The sequence below is a fragment of the Mustelus asterias genome, chromosome 7, assembly GCF_964213995.1.
Source record: "Mustelus asterias chromosome 7, sMusAst1.hap1.1, whole genome shotgun sequence".
In the NCBI taxonomy this organism is placed as follows: domain Eukaryota; kingdom Metazoa; phylum Chordata; class Chondrichthyes; order Carcharhiniformes; family Triakidae; genus Mustelus; species Mustelus asterias.
The window spans coordinates 3,138,260-3,161,416 of record NC_135807.1 but is presented as its reverse complement, the minus strand read 5'-3'; the positions used below and the strand labels follow the sequence as shown (position 1 = coordinate 3,161,416).

The 23,157-nt window shown below is 44.3% G+C and overlaps 1 protein-coding gene across 1 annotated transcript in view; it reads right to left on the bottom strand.

Moving 5' to 3' along the window:
* lama3 (laminin, alpha 3) overlaps positions 1–23,157 on the bottom strand; it is a 458,111-nt gene that overhangs the window by 333,032 nt on the left and 101,922 nt on the right. The window contains exon 3 of the mRNA XM_078215598.1: positions 10,914–11,031. Within this exon, the coding sequence (XP_078071724.1) occupies positions 10,914–11,031 (118 nt within the window). The remainder of the gene's footprint in view (positions 1–10,913; positions 11,032–23,157) is intronic.

Sequence of the window (23,157 nt, the reverse complement as noted above, 5' to 3'; positions counted from 1 at the left end):
TCTGTTTCCCCATCTGCTCCTCAACATCTCTGTTACTATTGGGCGGCCTATAGAAAACACCCAGCAACGTTACCGACCCCTTCCTGTTCCTAACCTCCACCCACAGAGACTCCGTCGTCAATCCCTCCACGGCGTCCACCTTCTCTACAGCCGTGACACTATCCCTGATCAACAGTGCCACTCCCCCCCCTCTCTTGCCTCCCTCCCTGTCCTTCCTGAAACATCTAAAACCCGGCACCTGAAGCACCCAGTCCTGTCCCTGAGACATCCAAGTCTCCGTAATGGCCACCACATCACAATTCGAAGCAGCAATCCACGCTCTAAGCTCATCCACTTTATTCACTACACTCCTGGCATTAAAATAGACACATCTCAGACCTTCAGCCTGAGCACTTCCCTTCTCCGTCACTCGTCTAACCTCCCTCTTACCCTGTTTACATTCCTTATCTATTTGCGAGCTAACCTCCTCGCTCTCAGTCCCCTCATTTCGATTCCCTCCCCCCAACCTTTCTAGTTTAAAGTCTCTCCAGTAGCCTTAGCCAACCTTCCCGCCAGGATATTGGTCCCCCTGGGATTCAAGTGCCACCCGTCTTTTTTAAACAGGTCACACCTGCCCCAAAAGACGTCCCAATGATCCAAGTACCCAAATCCTTGTCCCTTGCTCCAGTCCCTCAGCCACGCATTCATTCTCCACCGATTCCTGTTCTCACTCTCCCGCGGCACAGGCAGCAATCCCGAGATTACTACCTTTGCATTCCTCTTTCTCAGCTGTCTACCTAACTCCCTATATTCTCTTTTCATGACCCCTTCCCTCTTCCTACCTATGTCAGCAGTACCTATATGCATCACGACCTTCGGCTCCTCTCCCTCCCCCTTCAGGATTTCTGGGACTCGACCATCTGCAATCTTCTTGCCCACTCACTTAGTCTGTCCAAATCCTCATGTAGCTATTTTAGGTCTTTCTCGCAACACGCGTTCTTGCCAAGCTTTGTATCATTCACAAACTTGGAAATATTACATTTGGTCTTCATTCTTCTTCAGCAACTCTCTGATAGCCTGCGCAGTTCTTTCAGCTTCCTCATCAGCTTGAGGATAACGAGGTGAACTGGTTATGGGAATGGGTTCACTAATGTCCTTTAGGGAAGGAAATCTGCCATCTTTACCCGGTCTGGCCTACGTGTGGCTCCAGAGCCACAGCAATGTGGTTGAGTCTCAACTGCCCTCCAAGAGCAACTAGGCAACTAAATGTCGGCACAGTGGCACAGTGGTTCGCACTGTTGCCTCACAGCGCCAGGGACCTGGGTTCGATTCCCAGCTTGGGTCACTGTCTGTGCGGAGTCTGCACGTTCTCTCTGTGTCTGCATGGGTTTCCTCCGGGTGCTCCGGTTTCCTCCCACAGTCCGAAAGGTGTGCTGGTTCAGTGCAATGGCCATGCTAAATTCTCCCTCAATGTACCCAAACAGGCGCCGGAGTGTGGTGACCAAGGGATTTTCACAGTAACTTCATTGCAGTGTTAATGTAAGCCTACTTGTGACACTTGTAATAAATAAACGAAATGCTAGCCAGCCAGCGACGCCCATGTCTAATGAATGAATTTTTTAAAAAGAACCCATACTCCTTTGCAGAATTTTGGAATAACTCATTAGCAAATTGTAATGCACTGCAATGTCCAGAATGCAATGTGTTCAAAGCTGAGGTAGCAGATTTTGAATCAGCCAGGGAATCAAGTATTAGGGGGATAAGGCGAAAAGGTGGAGTTGAGGATTATCATGTCAGATCAGTCATGATCTCAATGTTACAGGGATGAGGGGCTTCTATTGTATAGAGAAACTGGGGTTGTTATGATCAGAAAAAGTTAAGTAGAAATTCAGTAGAGGCATCCAAAAAAATGCATCAATCATAAATCCTTGCTTTCTCTTGTTTAATTAACTTCTTATCCATTTATTGCATCAAATGCGTTAACAATGTCTACACGAAAGAATTAAAGGATGTCTAATTACTACACATTTATTGAAAAATAAAAGCTTTTTGTCCAACTGCATTAATATCTTGGGGAATTTCTCTAACTTGAGCATTAATAAAGGTTAAAACTAACCATCATTCAACAGACGTCCAATTCTAATAATAGAACAATACCCATACTGTACAAATCAGAGTTATAAATCAGCATGCCATGCTCTGCCGATGACGGAAAGTGTGCTAAAACCCATCTAGTTCCAAACAAACTGATAGAGATGAGATGGACCACAACAAAGGGCCAATTATTCTTCCTCTGAACTACTAAGGCTCCTAATATGTTAACTGCACTATTTGATCCTAACACTTCCCAGATCTAACCAGCTGCAAATCTACATAAATACTCATTTTTGTCCACTATTTAAATAACTAGAGATCACTGGCAATGAAAAGACTGGTAAAATATTCACATATAGGAAGCTATTGAATGAAGAAAAATAACTTCTACTTTTTCTGTCACTTAGCTATCGATTTTTAAAGTAGATTGGCATAGAGTACATTAACTAGTCAAATTACATTGCATTCCTTTGCCTTGAAGAAAGAAAGGAGAATATCTTGCTTTTATTTAATGCCTTTCATGACTCAGCATGTTCCCAAGCATTTCACAGTCAATGGGGACGATTTTCCCAGCAGAGCAGGCCAGGAGACCCAAGTGGAAGCTGCTTAGCGGGCTTCCCGCTGGGCGCCGTGGCCTCTGCACGTCTCCAGCCGCCGGATTTCCGGCAGAAATCGGCGCAGAGCTGTATAAATTATGCTAATATCTATTAGCATATCATTAACGGGCCCGGAACTGAAGTCTCTGGGCCCGCTGGCCTCACCCCCCACCCTCCTGTCAGGTGTGTTTCACTCCAGCGGAGTTTACAACAGCTCCCCACTAGTGGAGTGAAGAGGGGCCATGGAGCCCCACCCCCAGGAGGTCAGGGGTAAGGGGGGTTGCCCCTTGAGCATTACTAGCTTGGCAGTGCCAGCCTGGCCCCCTAGAACTGCTCAAGGGTCAAAGTGGCAATGGCCAGGGGGCACCTTGGCACTGCTCACCAGGCATCGGGGTCGAGGCTGGCCCGGACATGTCAGGGTGGCCAGCGATCGGGTGGTCCCACAGCCGGCAATGCGAGGTTCCTGTGTTGGCCAGCAACTGACCTGGCCAGCGATTGGGAGGCGGGCATTGCAGGGCTACTGCGCATGCGCCAATCTCCGCTATTACAGATCAGCGCATGCTCAGCGCTATGCTGCCAGCCTCTCCAGCGGGAATAGGCCCTGCCCACAGCTCTTTAATGAGATTCATGCTAGTGCACTCTGCAGTGCACAGAGTGTGGGAGATTCATTTTGAAATTCCTGCTGAACAAACCAGTGGGATTTACTCCAGTTTTTATGTGAATTTGGCACTTAGAATTCTTTTGGGAGAATCCCAGCCGATGAGTGCACCTAAAGTGCAAAAATGTAACAAAATGTACCAGAAAATTTAAACACAGCAAGATTCCAAGAACAGCAATCAGCTAATTTACTTTTAAGAAGGAATTTTAAAGAAACAAAGGAAACTGAAGATGTCTGTAATGTTTCCTCCTTATCATGAACTTATAAAGGGAAATGTGATTATTTTATACAACCAGAATAAGTTAAATAATGGGAAGGATTTGATAGTAATCATGCAAATTAATTTTCAACGGTTGCTCCTGTAAACATGATTTGCCTATTCCAGTTCTAATGGTGGAGAGATTAAAACATGCCTTTGTTCTGGAAAACCTTTGAAACACACAAAAATTTTATCTATTACAGGATTACATAGAATCATAAAGTAGAGAAGCGAACCATTTTAACTCAATATCTGATTTTCGCACTTTGAAAGAATTATCCAATTAACTCCATTCCCCTACTCCTTCCCCAGAGCCCTGCAATGATTTCCTCTTTCAAGTATTTATCCAAATTACTTTTGGAAGTTACTCATTAGTCTGCTTCCATTATTCATTCAGGCAGCACATTCCAGATCACAACAACTTGCTGCACAAACAAATTCCTCATCGAATTTCATGTTTTGGAACAGTATTATGGTTTGGTTTCAATATTCAAAAAGGAGTAAAACTGCTAACGGCATGGTGGCACGGTAGCACACTGCTGTCTCACAGTGCCAGGGACCCCGGTTCAATTCCGGCCATGGGTGAGTGTCTGTGTGGAGTCTGCACGTTCTCCCCGTGTCTGCGTGGGTTTCCTCCGGGTGCCCTCCTGATATCTCCTTCCACTTTCCAAACATGTGGAGGTTAGGTTGATTGGCCGTGCTAAATTTCCCCTAAGGGTCGGAGGGACTAGCAGGGTAGATAATGTGGAGTTACAGGGATAGGGTCTGGGTGGGATTGTGGTCGGTGCAGATTCAATGGGCTGAATGGCCTCCTTCTGCAATGTAGAGATTCTATGGTTCTACGATTCAATGATACTCATCAGGTAAATAATGCAGCACCTGTAGAGAAAGAATCAGAGTTAAAGGGATAGATTTTCACAATAGACTCAGGGTTCCTCAGTCAGGCCATTTCCTGGTCTCATGTTCTTGAGTTCTGAATGAGCCCATGCACACATCACTTTCACTGCTGGCAAATCGAGGGCTGGCTGGAATTAGGGCTGCTGCCTCCCAATGCAGGTGGGAAAGGAGGCTGTTGAATTCTGAGGCCAGCAGGTTGGAAGGCCCACATCTATTCAAGAGGACATTGGTCCACATCTGTGGATGACTGTTAGACTCCCACCTCACCTCTCACCCCATCTCATACCTCCCCACCAACCACTCCTTCTTCCTCCATAACTCCTCTGAAGTCTCCATAATCACTCACCCACCAGCTGCTATGGACAGGACTCATGAGCACTAAAAGAACACTAAGAAGTGTTTGATCTTCTGATTAAATAAATAAACGATCATCTATTCAAACTCCACTTGAAAAACATTGGTCCCCCAAGGACTGTCAATCAAACAAACAGCCAAAATGTCACAGAGGTTCACAGCATGGAAACAGGCCCTTCGGCCCAACTTGCCCATGCCACCTTTTTTTTTAAACCCAAAAGCTAATCCCAATTGCCTGCATTTGGCCCATATCCCTCTATACCCTTCGTACCCATGTAACTATCTAAATGCTTTTTAAAAGACAAAATTGTACCCACCTCTACAACTACCTCTGGCAGCTTGTTCCAGACACTCACCACCCTTTGTGTGAAAAAATTGCCCCTCTGGACACTTTTGTACCTCTCCCCTCTCACCTTAAACCTCTGCCCTCTAGTTTTAGACTCCCCTACCTTTGCGAAAAGATATTGACTATCTAGCTGATCTGAGCCCCTCATTATTTTATAGACCTCTTTAAGATCACCCCTCAGCCTTCTACGCTCCAGAGAAAAAAGTCCCAGTCTATCCAATCTCTCCTTATAACTCAATCCATCAAGTCCCAGCTGGTAGCATCCTCGTAAATCTTTTCTGCATTCTTTCTAGTTTAATAATATCCTTTCTATAATAGGGTACCAGAACTGTACACAGTATTCCAAGTGTGGCCTTACCAATGTCTTGTACAACTTCAACAAGACGTCCCAACTCCTGTATTCAATGTTCTGATCGATGAAACCAAGCATGCCGAATGCCTTCTTCACCACCTGTGACTCCACTTTCAAGGAGCTATGAACATGTACCCCTCGATCTCTTTGTTCTGTAACTCTCCCCAATGCCCTACCATTAACTGAGTAAGTCCTGCCCTGGTTCAATCTACCAAAATGCATCACCTCGCATTTATCTAAATTAAATCCATCTGCCATTCGTCAGCCCATTGGCCCAATTGATCAAGATCCCGTTGCAATTGGAGATAACTTTCTTCACTGTCCACTATGCCACCAATCTTGGTGTCTTCTGCAAACTTACTAACCATGCCTCCTATATTCTCATCCAAATCATTAATATAAATGACAAATAACAGTGGGCCCAGCACTGATCCCTGAGGCACACCACTGGTCACAGGCCTCCAGTTTGAAAAACAGTCCTCTATAACCACCTTCTGTCAAGAAGCCAATTTTGTATCCATTTAGATACCTCACCCTGGATCCCGTGAGATTTAACCTTATGCAACAACCTACCATGTGGTACCTTGTCAAAGGCCTTGCTAAAGTCCATGTAGACAACATCAACTGCACTGCCCTCATCTACCCTCTTGGTTACTCCTTTAAAAAACTCAATCAAATTTGTGAGACATGATTTTCCACTCACAAAGCCATGCTGACTGTCCCTGATCAGTCCTTGTGTCTCTAAATGTCTGTAGATCCCGTTTCTCAAAATACCTTCCAACAATTTACCCACCACAGATGTGAGGCTAACTGGCCTGTAGTTCCCAGGCTTTTCCCTGCAGCCCTTTTTAAACAAAGGCACAACATTTGCCACTCTCCAATCTTCAGGCACCTCACCCGTGACTATTGATGATTCAAATATCTCTTCCACGGGACCCGCAATTTCCTCCCTAGCCTCCCACAATGTCCTGGGATACACTTCATCAGGTCCCAGGGATTTATCTACCTTGATGCGCTTTAAGACTTCCAGCATCTCCTTCTCTGTAATATGTACACTCCTCAACACATTATTATTTATTTCCCCAAGTTGCCTAACATCCATGCTTTTCTCAACAGTAAATAGTGATGAGAAATATTCATTTAGGATCTCACCCATCTCTTGTGGATCCCGCACATTGATGATCTTGTTGATCCTTAAGAGGCCCTACTCTCTCCCTAGTTACTCTTTTGCCCTTTATGTATTTGTAGAAGCTCTTTGGATTCTCTTTTGCCTTATCTGCCAAAACAATCTTGTGTCCCATTTTTGCCCTCCTGATATCTCTCTTAACTCTACTCCTACACCCCCTATACTCTTCAAGGGATTCACTTGATCCCAGCTGCCTATGCACGTCATGTGCCTCTTTCTTCTTCTTGACCAGGGCCTCAATAACCCGAGTCAACCAGGGTTCCTTACTTCTGCCAGCCTTGCCCTTCACTCTCAGGAGAATGTGCCGACCCTGAACACTGGTTAACACACTTTTGAAAGCCTCCCACTTACCAGATGTCCCTTTGCTTTCCCACAGATTCTCCCAGTTAACTTTTGAAAGTTCCTGCCTGATACCATCAAAATTGGCCTTGCCCCAATTTAGAATTTTAACTTTTGGGGCCAGACCTATCATTCTCCATAGCTATCTTAAAACTAATAGAATTATGGTCACTAGTCCCAAAGTGATCCCTCACTAACACTTCTGTCACCTGCCCTTCCTTATTTCCCAAGATGAGGTCAAGTTTTGCCCCCTCTCTAGTTGGGCCATCCACATACTGAATGAGAAATTCCTCCTGAATACACTCAACAAATTTCTCTCCATCCAACCCTCTAATACTATGGCTGTCCCAGTCAATGCTGGGAAGTTAAAATCTCCGACTATTACCACCCTATTTTTCTTGGAGCTATCTGTAATCTCCTTACATATTTGCTCCTCAATTTCCCGCTGACTATTTGGGGGCCTATAGTACAACCCTATCAAAGTGATTTCCCCCTTCTTATTTCTCAGTTCTACCCATATAGACTCAGTGGGCGAGCCCTCGGATATATCCCTTCTCAGGACGGCTGTGATGCTTTCCCTAATCAAAAGTGCAACTCCTCCTCCTCTCTTACCTCCTGTTCTATCTTTCCTATAGCATCTGTACCCTGGAACATTGAGCCGCCAGTCCTGTCCCTCCCTTAGCAATGTTTCAGTAATTGCTATAAGATCCCAGTCCCACGTACCCATCCATGCCCTGAGATCATCTGCCTTGCCCATCAGGCCTCTTGCATTAAGACACGATTCAAACATGACTTGAAAAAAAAATTCCACTTAAGTGCTCATAAATCTGTTAAAATAAGCAAACAGCCTCTTCAAAACACAATCTTAGTTGCTCATTAAACTGTCAATCAAATAAAGCTTACCATCCCCTTCACAGCTGCGTAAATAATCCCTGCTGAGCTAAATCCATTAGTGAGGTTTGGAATTTAACTAAGCTTTCAAAATGAGATTCCAGTTCACAACTGTATAAACAAGCCATTCATACCTCAATGCAATGGTACCTTTGAAATTAACTGAACAGATGGGTAGCCATGTGTTCCATTTTTAAAAAATGAACTTTCAGTCAAAGGACTCAGACAGTTAGGGGAAGCAATGGCCTCACTAGACTACCAATCCAGAAACTTGGCTAATGTTCTGGGGATTCAGGTTTGAATCCTGCCACGGCAGATTGTGGAGTTCGAATTCCATAAAAATATCTGGAATTAAGAATTTACTGATGACCATGAAACCATTGTCGATTGTCGGAAAAACCCATCTGGTTCACTAATGTCCTTCAGAGAAGGAAATCTGCTTTCCTCACCCAGTCTGGCCTACATGTGACCCCAGAGACACAGCATTGTGGTTGACTTTCAACTGCCCTCTAAAATGGCCAATCAGGCCACTCGGTTCAGGGGCAACTAGGGATGGACAATAAATGCTGGCCAGCCAGCGATGCCCATGTCCCACACATGAAGAAAAAAATGAAGACATTTGTCCAGGTTTCTTTTCAAGAGTCAAATGATATCTGGATTTTGAATCAATATAAAATTTGAAACAGAGTCCAGGTGACATATTAATATTGGGTGATGGCTAACTACAACCGGTTTAGGGAGAATTTGGAGGCTGTTGTTTGGGAGAGGCTGTTTGAGGGTAAATCCACATCTGGCATGTGGGAGTCTTTTAAGGAGCAGTTGATCAGAGTGCAGGACAGACATGTGCCTGTGAAAAGGAAGGATAGGAAAGGCAGGATTTGGGAACCGTGGATGATCAAAGAAATTGCGAGTCTAGTCAAAAAGAAACAGGGCATACTCAATTTACAGAATAATGGTTGGAATGCAAATACTTACAGCTAATCAAGCTTTAAGATACAAACAATGTGAGTGGAGTAAACTGTAAATTGAGTTTGTGTCTTTATATGCCCTGTTTGTGAGCAGAATTCCCACTCACCTGAAGAAGGGGCTTAAGGCTCCGAAAGCTTGTGTGGCTTTTGCTACCAAATAAACCCGTTGGACTTTAACCTGGTGTTGTTAAACTTCTTACTTGTGGTGTTCCTTAGGGATCAATGCTGGGACCTCTGTTGTTTGTAATGTATATAAATGACTTGGAAGAAAACATAGCTGGTCTGATTAGCAAATTTGAGGAAAATACTAAGATTGCTGGAGTTGTGGATAGCGATGAAGATTGTCAGAGAATACAGCAGGATATAGATAGGCTGGAAATTTGGGCCAAGAAATGGCAGATGGAATTTAATCCGGACAAATGCGAGGTGATGCATTTTGGTAGATCCAATTCAGGTGGGAGCTGTAAAATAAATGGCAGAACCATCAGAAGCATCGACACACAGAGACCTGGGTGTGCAGGTCTATAGTTCCTTAAAAGTGGCAGCACAGGTGGAAAAAATGGTGAAGAAAGCATATGGCATACTTGCCTTCATCAGACGGGGCATCGAGTATAAAAGTTGGCAAACTATGTTACAGTTATATAAAACGTTGGTTTGGCCACATTTGGAATACTGTGTCCAATTCTGGTCACCACACTACCAGAAGGACGTGGCGGCTTTGGAGGGAGTACAGAAAAGGTTTACCAGGATGTTGCCTGGTATGGAAGGTATTAGCTATGAGGACAGACTGAATAAATTGGGATTGTTCTCCCTGGAAAGACTGAGGCTGAGGGGGCCACCTGATAGAAGTTTATAAAATTATGGGGGGCATAGATAGGGTGAACAGTTGGAAGCTTTTTCCCAGGGCAGAAATGACAATTACAAAGAGGCACAAGTTCAAGGTAAGGGGGAAGGTTTCAGTAGAGATGTGCAGAGATCCCAGCACTGATCCCTGTGGAACACCACTAGTTACAGACCTCCATTCAAAAAAACACCCTTCCACCGCTACCCTGTCTTCTATGGCCAAGCCAGTTCTGAATCCACCTAACTAGTTAAAAGTAAGACTCCTGCTACCTCCTAAAGAGATCAGCCTTCCCCTCCCCCAAGCATCAGGGCTCTCCCCTCTCCCTCCATCTCACAGCTAGTGGGGCTCTCCCTTCTTCCCCTTCTCGTTGGCTTCAGGGATCTCCCCACTTCCTACCCCGACCTTGCAGGTACCAGGGCTCTCCTCTCTCTCACTCACCCCCCACCACACATAAGGGGAACCACCCCCATGAAGGAAAGTAGCCCCATGTGCCAAAGCCCCCTTGGCACTGTCTAGGGGCACTGCCAGGGTACGGGGAGCAATGCCAGCGTTGTCCTTCAGCCCCTGGGGCCTACGGCACCTCCACGCCTCTGGCATGGTCATCATGACTGGTTTTTGCTTTTGAAAGACAGTAGTGATTCATGCTGGCGTGACATCGCACTGCTTGGCGAGGGTGTGGTGGGGCGTGCGGGGGCAGGGGGTGGTGGGGAGAGGATGCATCGCGGATGGACGTTATGGTGTCAAGCCCTGTAATCACATTTAAATTTACTAAATTTATGGCAATCGGGTTCACACTCCTTTTGGGCACGAACCTGATTACATCACCGGTAGGGAGCGGCTAAGATCTCAAACTGAGGTCTTGCAGGTGCAAACTTCATTTCTAGCCAAGATTAACAGCCATTATGAGATTTGCACCCACGGCTAACAGGGTTGCTAGGTCGTGGCCATTAACTCTGTTTCTCTCCACAGATGCTGCCTGACCTCCTGACTGTGCAGCAATTTTGTGTTTTTAGTTCAAATTTCCAGCATCCAAAATATTATGCTTTTGATTCAGAGCAGAAACTCAAATTGAACCTTGGAAGAACCACCAGTTTGCAAAAGCATCAAGAGAACAAAGTAAACTCCTGAATTTAAAACTTGTCAGACTTACGAGCAAAGTACTGCCATGGGTTGTAGGATCTTCCAAAGTCAACTGATCTTTCAAGTACCCAAAGGTCAGGACGTGGAGAATTGGCAAACTTGATAAGAATATAAGCCACATGAAAAAGCTGTTAAGAAGACAAATGTATTTATTAGTATTAGTACAACAGCACTTGCAAACAAAAATACTTACAATTTGCCAGTTTTTGTGATTGTATTTGTATCCATTATCAGTTATTATAAGAACATAAGAAATAGGAGCAGGAGTGGGCCATCTAGCCCCTCAAGCCTGCTCCGCCATTCAATAAGATCATGGCTGATCTGATAGTGGGTTCAGTTCCACTTACCCGCCCGCTCCCCACAACCCTTAATTCCCTTAATGGTTAAAAATCTATCTATCTGTGACTTAAACACATTTAACGAGGCAGCCTCTACTGCTTCATTGGGCAGAGAATTCCAAAGACTCACTCCCCTCTGGGAGAAGAAGTTCCTCGGCAACTCTGTTCTAAATTGACTCCCCCGTATTTTGAGGCTATGCCCTCAAATATTATATTTGAGTCTTTCTGAAGTATTTGAACTGAAACAATGATTAAGTTAAAATTATTCCGATAGACAAACCACCTGCTGATTTTACAAACTGATGATTAACAAAGGTTTATCCAGAATTGTGCTGATTCAGTTAGAAATTCTGAGCGTCAAGATGGCATTTGCCTGTTATAATTATAACATTTCTTCCAATTCTTACAGTATTTTTTTCCTTTATTGATTCATGAGATATGGGTATTGCTGGTTAGGCCAGTCACTAGTTGTCCATCTCTAACTGCCCTTTAACTAAGTGACCTTCTAGGCCGTTGCAGAGGGCAGTAAAGAGTCGATTACATACAGGTATGTGCTTTGGTCTCAGTTTAGAAATGTTCTATTTCAACAAATTTCCAAGGGAAACAATTTACATTAGAACATAGAACAGTACAGCACAGAAGTGGCACTTCGGCCCACGATGTTGTGCCGAGCTTTATCTGAAACCAAGATCAAGCTATCCCACTCCCTATCATCCTGGTGTGCTCCATGTGCCTATCCAATAACCGCTTAAATGTTTCTAAAGTGTCTGACTCCACTATCACTGCAGGCAGGCCATTCCACACCCCAACCACTCTCTGCGTAAAGAACCTACCTCTGATATCCGTCCTGTATCTCCCACCACGAACCCTATAGTTATGCCCCCTTGTAATAGCTCCATCCACCCGAGGAAATAGTCTTTGAACGTTCACTCTATCTATCCCCTTCATCATTTTATACACCTCTATTAAGTCTCCCCTCAGCCTCCTCCGCTCCAGAGAGAACAGCCCTAGCTCCCTCAACCTTTCCTCATATGACCTACCCTCCAAACCAGGCAGCATCCTGGTAAATCTCCTCTGCACTCTTTCCAGCGCTTCCACATCCTTCTTATAGTGAGGTGACCAGAACTGCACACAATATTCCAAATGTGGTCTCACCAAGGTCCTGTACAGTTGCAGCATAACCCCACGGCTCTTAAACTCCAACCCCCTGTTAATAAAAGCTAACACACTATAGGCCTTCTTCACAGCTCTATCCACTTGACTGGCAACCTTTAGAGATCTGTGGATATGGACCCCAAGATCCCTCTGTTCCTCCACAGTCTTCAGAACCCTACCTTTGACCCTGTAATCCACATTTAAATTTGTCCTACCAAAATGAATCACCTCACATTTATCAGGGTTAAACTCCATTTGCCATTTTTCAGCCCAGCTTTGCATCCTATCTATGTCTCTTTGCAGCCTACAACAGCCCTCCACCTCATCCACTACTCCACCAATCTTGGTGTCATCAGCAAAGTTACTGATCCACCCTTCAGCCCCCTCCTCTAAGTCATTAATAAAAATCACAAAGAGCAGAGGACCAAGCACTGATCCCTGCGGCACATCGCTAGCAACCTGCCTCCAATCCGAAAATTTTCCATCGACCACCACCCTCTGTCTTCGGTCAGACCGCCAGTTACCTATCCAATCGGCCAACTTTCCCTCTATCCCACACCTCCTCACTTTCATCATAAGCCGACCATGGGGGACCTTATCAAACGCCTTACTAAAATCCATGTATATGACATCAACTGCCCTACCTTCATCAACACACTTAGTTACCTCCTCAAAAAATTCTATCAAATTTGTGAGGCACGACTTGCCCTTCACGAATCCGTGCTGACTATCTCGGATTAATCCGCATCTTTCTAAATGGTCGTAAATCCCATCCCTAAGGACCTTTTCCATCAATTTACCAACCACCGAAGTAAGACTAACCGGTCTATAATTACCAGGGTCATTTCTATTCCCTTTCTTAAACAGAGGAACAACATTCGCCATTCTCCAGTCCTCTGGCACCATCCCCGTGGACAGCGAGGACCCAAAGATCAACGCCAAAGGCTCTGCAATCTCATCCCTTGCCTCCCACAGAATCCTAGGATACATTTCATCAGGCCCAGGGGACTTATCGACCTTCAGTTTATTCAAAACTGCCAAGACATCCTCCCTCCGAACATCTATTTCCTCCAGCCTATTAGCCTGTAACACCTTCTCTTCCTCAAAAACATGGCCCCTCTCCTTGATGAACACTGAAGAAAAGTATTCATTCATCACCTCGCCTATCTCTACTGACTCCATACACAAGTTCCCACTACTGTCCTTGACCGGCCCTAACCTCACCCTGGTCATTCTTTTATTCCTCACATAAGAGTAAAAAGCCTTGGGGTTTTCCTTGATCCGACCCGCCAAGGACTTCTCATGTCCCCTCCTAGCTCTCCTAAGCCCCTTTTTCAGCTCATTCCTTGCTAACTTGTAACCCTCAATCGAGCCATCTGAACCTTGTTTCCTCATCCCTCCATAAGCTTCCCTCTTCCTTTTCACAAGACATTCCACCTCTTTCGTGAACCATGGTTCCCTCACTCGGCCATTTCCTCCCTGCCTGACAGGAACATACCTATCAAGGACATCCAGTATTTGTTCCTTGAAAAAGTTCCACTTTTCATTAGTTCCTTTCTCTGACAGTTTCTGTTCCCAACTTATGCCCCCTAATTCTTGCCTAATCGCATCATAATTACCCCCCCCCCCAATTGTAAACCTTGCCCTGCCGTACGGCCCTATCCCTCTCCATTGCAATAACAAAAGACACCGAATTGTGGTCACTATCTCCAAAGTGCTCTCCCACAACCAAATCTAACACTTGGCCCGGTTCATTTCCCAGTACCAAATCCAATGTGGCCTCACCTCTAGTCGGCCCATCCACATATTGTGTCAGGAAACCCTCCCGCACACACTGCACAAAAACTGCCCCATCCAAACTATTTGACCTACAAAGGTTCCAATCAATATTTGGAAAGTTAAAGTCCCCCATGACAACTACCCTGTGACCCCCACAGATATCCATAATCTGCTTAGCAATTTCTTCCTCCACATCTCTATTACTATTTGGGGGCCTATAGTAAACTCCTAGCAACGTGACCGCTCCTTTCCTATTTCTAACTTCAGCCCATATTACCTCAGTGTGCAGATCCCCCACGAAGTGCCTTTCCGCAGCCGTTAAACTATCCTTGATTAACAATGCCACTCCTCCACCTCTTTTACCAGCTTCCCTACACTTAGTGAAACATCTATACCCCGGAACGTCCAACAACCATTCCTGTCCTTGTTCTACCCACGTCTCCGTAATGGCCACAACATCGTAGTCCCATTCTATGAGAACAAATTGCACATTAGTTGGCAAGTCAATTCTGATTGGCCAAAGTGTTGCCATGGGGAATGCACCAAGGAACTTTTGTTTCCCAGGCTTTTGTTTTATTCAAAACAGGGCAATATCCAGCCATTGCACATTTCAGAATTAAACAGAAGCCTGGGGAACATACAAACTCAAAATAGGAGCAGAAGTAGGCCATTCTGCCCATCAAGGCATCACTGCCCTTCAATATGGAAACATAGAAACATAGAAAAACTACAGCACAAACAGGCCCTTCGGCCCACAAGTTGTGCCAAACACATCCCTACCTTCTAGACCTACCTATAACCCTCCATCCTATTAAGCTCCATGTACTCATCCAGGAGTCTCTTAAAAGACCCTATTGAGTTTGCCTCCACCACCACTGACAGCAGCCGATTCCACTCGCCCACCACCCTCTGTGTAAAAAACTTACCCCTAACATCTCCCCTGTACCTACCCCCCAGCACCCTAAACCTGTGTCCTCTCGTAGCAGACATTTCCACCCTGGGAAAAAGCCTCTGAGAGTCCACCCGATCTATGCCTCTCAACATCTTATACACCTCTATTAGGTCTCCTCTCATCCTACGTCTCTCCAAGGAGAAAAGACCGAGCTCCCTCAGCCTATCCTCATAAGGCATGCCACTCAATCCAGGCAACATCCTTGTAAATCTCCTCTGCACCCTTTCAATCTTTTCCACATCCTTCCTATAGTGAGACGACCAGACTGAGCACAGTACTCCAAGTGGGGTCTGACGAGGGTCAGATGATCATGGCTGATCTGTTTGGGTTTCAAGTTCCACATTTCCCATCTACTCCCATAAACCTCTAATTCTCTTGCCTAACAAGCATCTATCTATCTCTACCTTAAAAATATTCAGTGACCTGCTTCCACCGCCTTCTGAAGCAGAGAGTTCTAAAGTCGCAAACCCTTTAAATGAAATAATTTGTCCTCATCTTTGACCTAAAGTTCAACTCCTAATTTTAGAACAATGACCCCTAGTTCTGGGCTCACCCACAAGGGAAATATCTTTTCCTCATCCAACTTGTTAAGATTATTCAGGATCTTGTGTACTTCGATCAAGTCACCCCTCATTCTTTTACAATCCAGTAGCCTCTACCGTTTGCCCAGTCTGTCCAACTTTTCCTTATAAGACAACCAGCTCATTCCAGATATCAATCTAGTCAACTGAGCCGCCTCCAATGCATTTACATTCTTCCTAAAATAAGACCAAAACTGCACATAGTAATCAAGATGTGTTCTTACCAATGTCTTGCATGCATGAAGCATAACATCCTTACTTATAGAGTCATAGAGGTTTACAGCATGGAAACAGGCCCTTCGGCCCAACTTGTCCATGCCGCCCTTTTTTTTTTAAAACCCCTAAGCTAATCCCAATTGCCCGCATTTGGCTCATCTCCCTCTATACCCATCGTACCCATGTAACTATCCAAATGCTTTTTAAAAGATAAAATTGTACCCATCTCTACTACTCCCTCTGGCAGCTTGTTCCAGACACTCACCACCCTTTGTGTGAAAACATTGCCCCTCTGGACACTTTTGTATCTCTCCCCTCTCACCTTAAACCTATGCCCTCTATTTTTAGACTCCCCTACCTTTGGGAAAAGATATTGACTATCTACCTTGTCTATGTCCCTCATTATTTTATAGACCTCTATAAGGTCACCCCTCAGCCTCTTATGCTCCAGAGAAAAAAGTCCCAGTCTATTCAGCCTCTCCTTATAACTCAATCCATCAAATCCCTGTAGCATCCTAGTAAATCTTTTCTGCACTCTTTCTAGTTTAATAATATCCTTTCTATAATAGGGTGACCAGAATTGCACACAGTATTCCAAGTGTGGCCTTACCAATGTCTTGTACAACTTTAACAAGATGTCCCAACTCCTGTATTCAATGTTCTTTACTGTTCGGTTCCTCTCAGCATTCCATTGGCCTTTTTAATTATTCCTCGACCTGCATGCTAACGCTTTGGGACTCTTACATGAGAATACTGGGATCACCCTACCCTCGGAATTTTGCAGGCATTCTCTGTTTACCAATAGTCTCCTTATACATTCCCCATGGTAGTGCCTTGACCAATCAGAGTCAACATGCCAAGCAATCTGCATCCTCTTCCAAAACAGTATAAATTGGAATTTGTTACTCGATTTGAAATTTGGCATTCTTGCATCTGCCCTGATGACTATAAGATGAAAAGTTTCAAAATCTGTTTTTTTCAGTATTCTGCACTACTGAGTGATTAAATGTGAAATAGTAAACTTTGGAAAGAGGAATAAAGAGATCACATATTGCATGGAAAAAGTGTCTAAAATGAGTAGAGGAACAGAGGGGTGCAGGTACCGAATCATTATTAGATTGTCAGTTGTGGCTCAGTTGGCAGCACTCTTGCGTCTGAATCACACGGTTCTGGATTCAAATCCCACTCCTGGCCTTGAATATAAAACACAAGGCTAACACTCCAGTCTAGTACTGGAGGGACAGCTCTCCTGTTCGGATGCTCCTTTTGGATGAAACATTAAACCGAGGTCTCATCTATCTGCTCAGTTTTGAAGAACAGAGGCGATATCCCCAGTCACCTAGCCATCATTTAAAATCTGATGATCTTGCTATTTTCACTTTGCTGCTTGTGTGAATGTGCTGTGCTTTTAGTTTAGCATTGAAGTTCTCTAGAGGAGATCATGCTTCTGGCAGGAGACTCATTGGAGAGGGTTTGGAGTTGTTGTGTGGGAGTTTGGGGGGGAGACTGGGAAGCATTGTATCACCAACTGGAAGGGTGTCCAGTCGAACTGGCAGTGTCCAGATTGCACACAGCCTCGCATTCCAGAGAACCTTCCTCCAATGAGAGAGGAGGGTGTACAGAAAGTATGGGGGTGAAGCAAAAAAGGAAATTAGGGAAACAGAGAGAGGATATGAAATAATATTGGCAGGTAAAATCAAAGAAAACCCAAAGATGTTTTACCAGTACATTAAGTGCAAGAAAATAACTAAGGAAAGAGTAGGGCATATCATTAATGTAGATGGTAACTTGTAGGTTGATGCTGAATATGTGGCCAGGGTTCTCAATTATTACTTTTGGAGAAATCTTACCAAAAATGGCAGATGGGCAAATTTTCCCGTTCCACCCACCACAGGAATCATAGTGGGCAAGAGGCAGACCATGGAATAGTCTGTTGACCTCATGTAGGATTTTCTAGTTTCAGGGCAAGCACAGCCAGAAAAGCCCGCCCAGAGTGTTGGTTCCGGCAAGAAAAACAGCGTGTTTCTCTCCAGAGACAGACGCCGGTTTTTACTCCAGTTCTTCACACACTCTGTGACAAAAAAACAGCTGGGCATATTTCACATCGTCAAATAGGGGGAGTGCGGCCTAAACCTGTTCGAAAGATGCTCCAATCAGAACAAAAAATGACCCCACCCCAACCCACAATGGAGGTCTTAAGGGTTCACCGCTATCCATCACCCCCTGATCAAAGCCGCCGACCCCCCCCCCCCCCCCCCCCGCCACCCTCTCCACCACCTGATCAGACATGGCATCCCCTCCCCTCCCAATTGGAGCTGGTACCTCCCCTTCCCCCCTGAATATCGGATCCCTTCCCCACAATTCCCCACAACAAAGTCAATGCAGGCACCCATCCACCCCCACACCCTAAATGGCCAACAGCAACATCCCAGCTCTCACGTCCATTCCCACCCACCATTAAAATTAATGGAATCTCCCTTCCCCATGAGGCTCCACTGTCAGAGTGCCAACCTGTGCCAAGGGGCAATGTCAGGGACATTACCATGCCACTACCTGGCCATGTCCCTCTCCCCTGGGGGCTATACTCACCTTTACTCCCCGGGGGATCCCCTCAACAGATTCATGTCTGGGCAAACCTATTGTAAACCGCACCAAATGTGATGTCACCCCACCGCCTCCCCCCATTGTGCAGCACGTCCTTCTGCATCAGGTGACCATGCAGCTGCTGCCTCAAGCCTGGCTTTGCCCACCGAGTGCTGAACAACCCATCCTACTGGCCATTAATTGGCTGGATGGTGCAAGATAGCATGAAGACCTTCACCGCATGCTTTCGGTTCTGTCTACATGTTCCTATTGGATCCTGAAAGAGCTTGGCAAAAAAATACAGATTCCCAATTGTAAAGGGTAATGGTCAGTAAGAAAATGATGCCATGGAACTCAAAATCATCACAACATTTTGAGCAATAATGAACTGTGTTTCATATATCGACTGAATTTCTTTTTAAAGTAGGAGGAGAATATTAAATTGTATCGGAAATATGGAACTAACTAATCTTTAATTATGAGTTGTTGATTCTGGCAACATAACGGGAAAAAAAATTCACCAAGATGTTAATTCAGCAGCATTTAATAACATTAATTAGCCATTATGCAGGCTGAAGGCTGCCACTAAATTTTACAATTACAGATGATTAAAGTATAATGACAAGTTTAAGATAAACACTTGGCAGATAGCAATAATAAAATAAGACAACACAAGTTTGTACTAAATGATTTAGAGGGCATTGAGAGAAATATCACTTTGTAACACTGACAATAGGAAGTATTAACTTTTATTTACACAGCAAAGTAGCTCACATTTACATAGAAGCTTTAATAAATCCAAACATTCCAAGGTATTCCACAGTAGTGTTATCCAATGTGATTTAACTGGATATATTTGAGTTGAAGAGAGTACACCAGGGAATGAACATCTTTCAACTCTGCCAGGCGTGCCGGCGCGGCACGGCGACACAGTGGTTAGCACTGCTGCCTCATAGCACCAGGGATCCAGGTTCAATTCCAGCCTCAGGTCACTATCTATGTGGAGTTTGCACATTCTCCCCGTGTCTGCGTGAGTTTCCTCAGGTGCTCCGGTTTCCTCTCACACTCAAAAGATGTGCAGGTTAGGTTGATTGGCTTAGTGTCAAGGGATTTGTGGGGTAAATACATGGGGTTATGGGGATAGGGCCTGGGTGGCACTGTGGTCGGTGCAGACTCCTTCTGCATTGTATGGATTCTATGATTCTAAGAAAGAATGGACAGAACAAGGGAGCTGCAAAGAGGCAGACTTCACAAAGGATCAAATGCAGTCCAGATAACCTGGAATTGGAACAGAGAGAGTGATTTAGGAGGATTGAAGTTAAGAGAACACAGTGGAGTTCCTCTTTCTCACCACTCTCTGTGTAAAGATGTTTGTCCTGAATTTCCTATTGAATTTATTAGTGACTATCATACTTCTGAACCCAAGTTTTGGACTTCACCCCAAAAATCTTCTGCAAGAAATTTTACCCTGTCAACCTCCCTATGGTTTTTGAGACTGCTATCACATCACTCTCTTTTCTACAGAAAATATCCCAGTCTATTCCTGATCATTATAACCTCCCAGTTCTAGAATCATCCTTGGTATCATTTTTTGTATCTTCCTCTGAACTCCATATCCTTTCAGTAACATGGCGACTAGAACTGTATACATTTCCTAAAAGCAATCTAACCAATGTTCTGAAGAAGTTTTTATGACCTCTCTGTATTTCAATTCTATCCCTCAAGAAATTAACCCCAGTGCTAGGCTTACTTGTTAATTACCTTGTTAATTTCTGACTTCTAATAATGTGTATGTATGTCCCAATATCTCTTTGTGCTTCTTTCCCAATTAATGAACAATTAATATTAAAATCTAGCAAGTACTTAATAATAATGGGGAGGGTAAGGATAAGATGTTGTTTGTGAGAATCTAAAGAAGGAACATCACATTTCATGGTGCATCTCTTCATTCCATGAACTGTTGCCCGATTTTAGTATTGGCATGCATCACTAACAGTCAGATAGATTTCTATTAGCATCTGGCCTAATGATCTTGTGTCATTATCACGTCTTAGACACATTACTAAAGGTTTGATAAATAATTCCCTTCCTTAATCCAAATGACTGGGCTGTCAGTCATTGCCTAAGTTACACAATATAACCATGGGAGTGTTTCCACAGTTCACCCACCATCAACCGGCAGTTACCCATTTTTCTATCGACTCATATCCTGCATAGTGCCACTCCCTTTTTCACTGAGAAAAACACAAAACATTATTTCAAAGGCATAGTGAATCTATAATATTGTTGTAAAAATGTAACAGAGAAATTACAACAACACTGGTTGAAGTGTTTACTTTGTTATTAAATAAGTAATAACAAATATTATATCAAAATTCAGAATGAAATATGCTCCTTGGAAAATCATGCACAATCTCAATTTTTGTTTTAAAGCAGTGATAAATGTGTATGCCAATATCACTGCAAAAGGTTCTTTTATATTTATTTTCATAATTAGAACTGAAGTATTGGAGAGATATTACATGTTGGCTCCTATATGAGTTACATTGAAATAAAATAATCTTTTTACATGTCTCAACTGCTAGAACTTCTCACTACTTGAAAGGAATGTTAAATATTTACTGGATTAGACTTGTGTTACTTTGAGAAATTGCAACTGCGCTTTAGCAATGAAAATTAAACAGCCCCTTACACAATGGACTCACAGGCTGCCAAATCACACAATGGCCATTGTTTACAGTTATTGTGCTCAAATATTAGTTACTGCAGTAACTATTTTGGCAATGGTGTAGTTTTCAAATGATCTCATCTCCCTCCTTGTGGGGAGATGTCTGATTCCATTTGGCACATCACTAGAATCGCAGCACTGACATTTGAATCTTACTGAATAAAGGAATACCAGACATTGGTTTCCAAGAAGGAGGAACTATATTTTCTCTCAATAATATAATGCAATAAACCTCATTGACATGAGTGCAATAGAGGAGGGGGGGGGGGGTCAATATTTTATTCAGTCTGCTTTAACTCAACCTCATCTATTACATTGCTCCTCTGGCTGGCCTCCCATCCATGTAAACTTTAACTGATTCAAAACTCTTTTGCCTATTTCCTAACTCATCCCAAGGGCAGAATTTGATGCCAGCAACCCGGGAGGCCAGTTCAGAGTTGGGGGTACGTGGGGTTGAGGGGCGGGAGAAGGGGCTAAGATTGGGCAGGAGGATGCAGTATGGAGTTCCTGCCACCTCCCTCCAATTGAGACAGATTGAGAAGGCTTGTAGGTGACCTTCCTGTCCAGAGACCAATTGAGGACCACTTGAGGGCTCACCGACTACAGCTAGTATGTAACCAACGGTAGGAGTCCTGCCATCCGAGGACGCCGGCCAGCAAACCTTTTCAGGTTTGCTTGCAGCCTTCTGGCTGTCTCTCAAAAGCACCCTGTAACTAATCAAGGGAGCTTGCATCGGGAAGTTGGGGCCCACAGGAAGCCCTTGCAGATGACCTTCCCTCTGTCCCTCCTTCGCAGCTGGCACCCTCTCCCTGGGACCTCATCCTGCCCATTTGCCTCACTCTAGAGGCTCCATCACTGATTCTCTGCCTAGGCTCTAATGCAATATCAGCAGTGGCCATCACTCCCAATGGTGATGCAGTACTACAGAACTGCCGGTCTCTGATTGGTCTGCAGGCTTTCCACACTGCCCAGGGTTCAATTCAGTGGGAGGCATCATACTGTCCTGGTAAATCCCTGATTACCTCAGACTGGTGCCATGCTTCCTATAGACACTGGGCTCCCATCTGCTCTCCAACTAGTGGGTGGGATTCGTGACATCATTACTGAATTCTGCTCCAAGTTCCATTCTTCCATCGCCCCTCTGTGAGCTCACCTATGAAGGCTATGCCTTAATTTACAAATTCTCAGCTTTGCTTTCAAATCCTTCTATAGCCTGGTCCCACCCTATCTCTGTAAAATCTTCCAGCCTCACTATCTTCAGAGAGCTCTGTGCCTCTTTATGTCTGGCCTCTTGAGCATGTCTCATCACTCATCAGTGGAAGCCGTGTCTTCAGCTGTTTAGATCTTTAGACCATTCCCCTGCTCTTGCCCCATAGCCCTGTAAATGATTCCTCTTCAAATATTTATCCAATTTACGTCAAAAAGCTGTTCTTCAATCCATATTAGGCAGTATATTCCAGAGTATGACAATTGGCTGCACGACCTCTTTTTTGCTTATGTTCCCTCTGTTCTTTTGTTAATCCCCTTATACCTGTGTCCTTTGTCCTTTGGCACTAACCCTCATATCAGTGATAATAGTCTGTCTTTATTTATTCTATCAAAACTCTTCACAATTCAGAAAATCTCGATAAAATCATCTTTCATATCATATAATAAATCATATTATTAGTATGTGGGTGACAGACTGCCTTGGATGGCCACTATCACAATTTGTTCCTCATGATTCACTTGTGGAGCAAGTGGCCACATCTTCCCTGGTGAAATGAACCGACCAACACACGGCAAATGTAAAAAAAAAGTGAAGTGAATGATTTTAGGAAGAATGAGGGGGGACAATATAAGAACATAAGAAATAGAAGCAGGAGTAGGCCATCTGGCCCCTCAAGCCTGCTCCGCCATTCAATAAGATCATGGCTGATCTG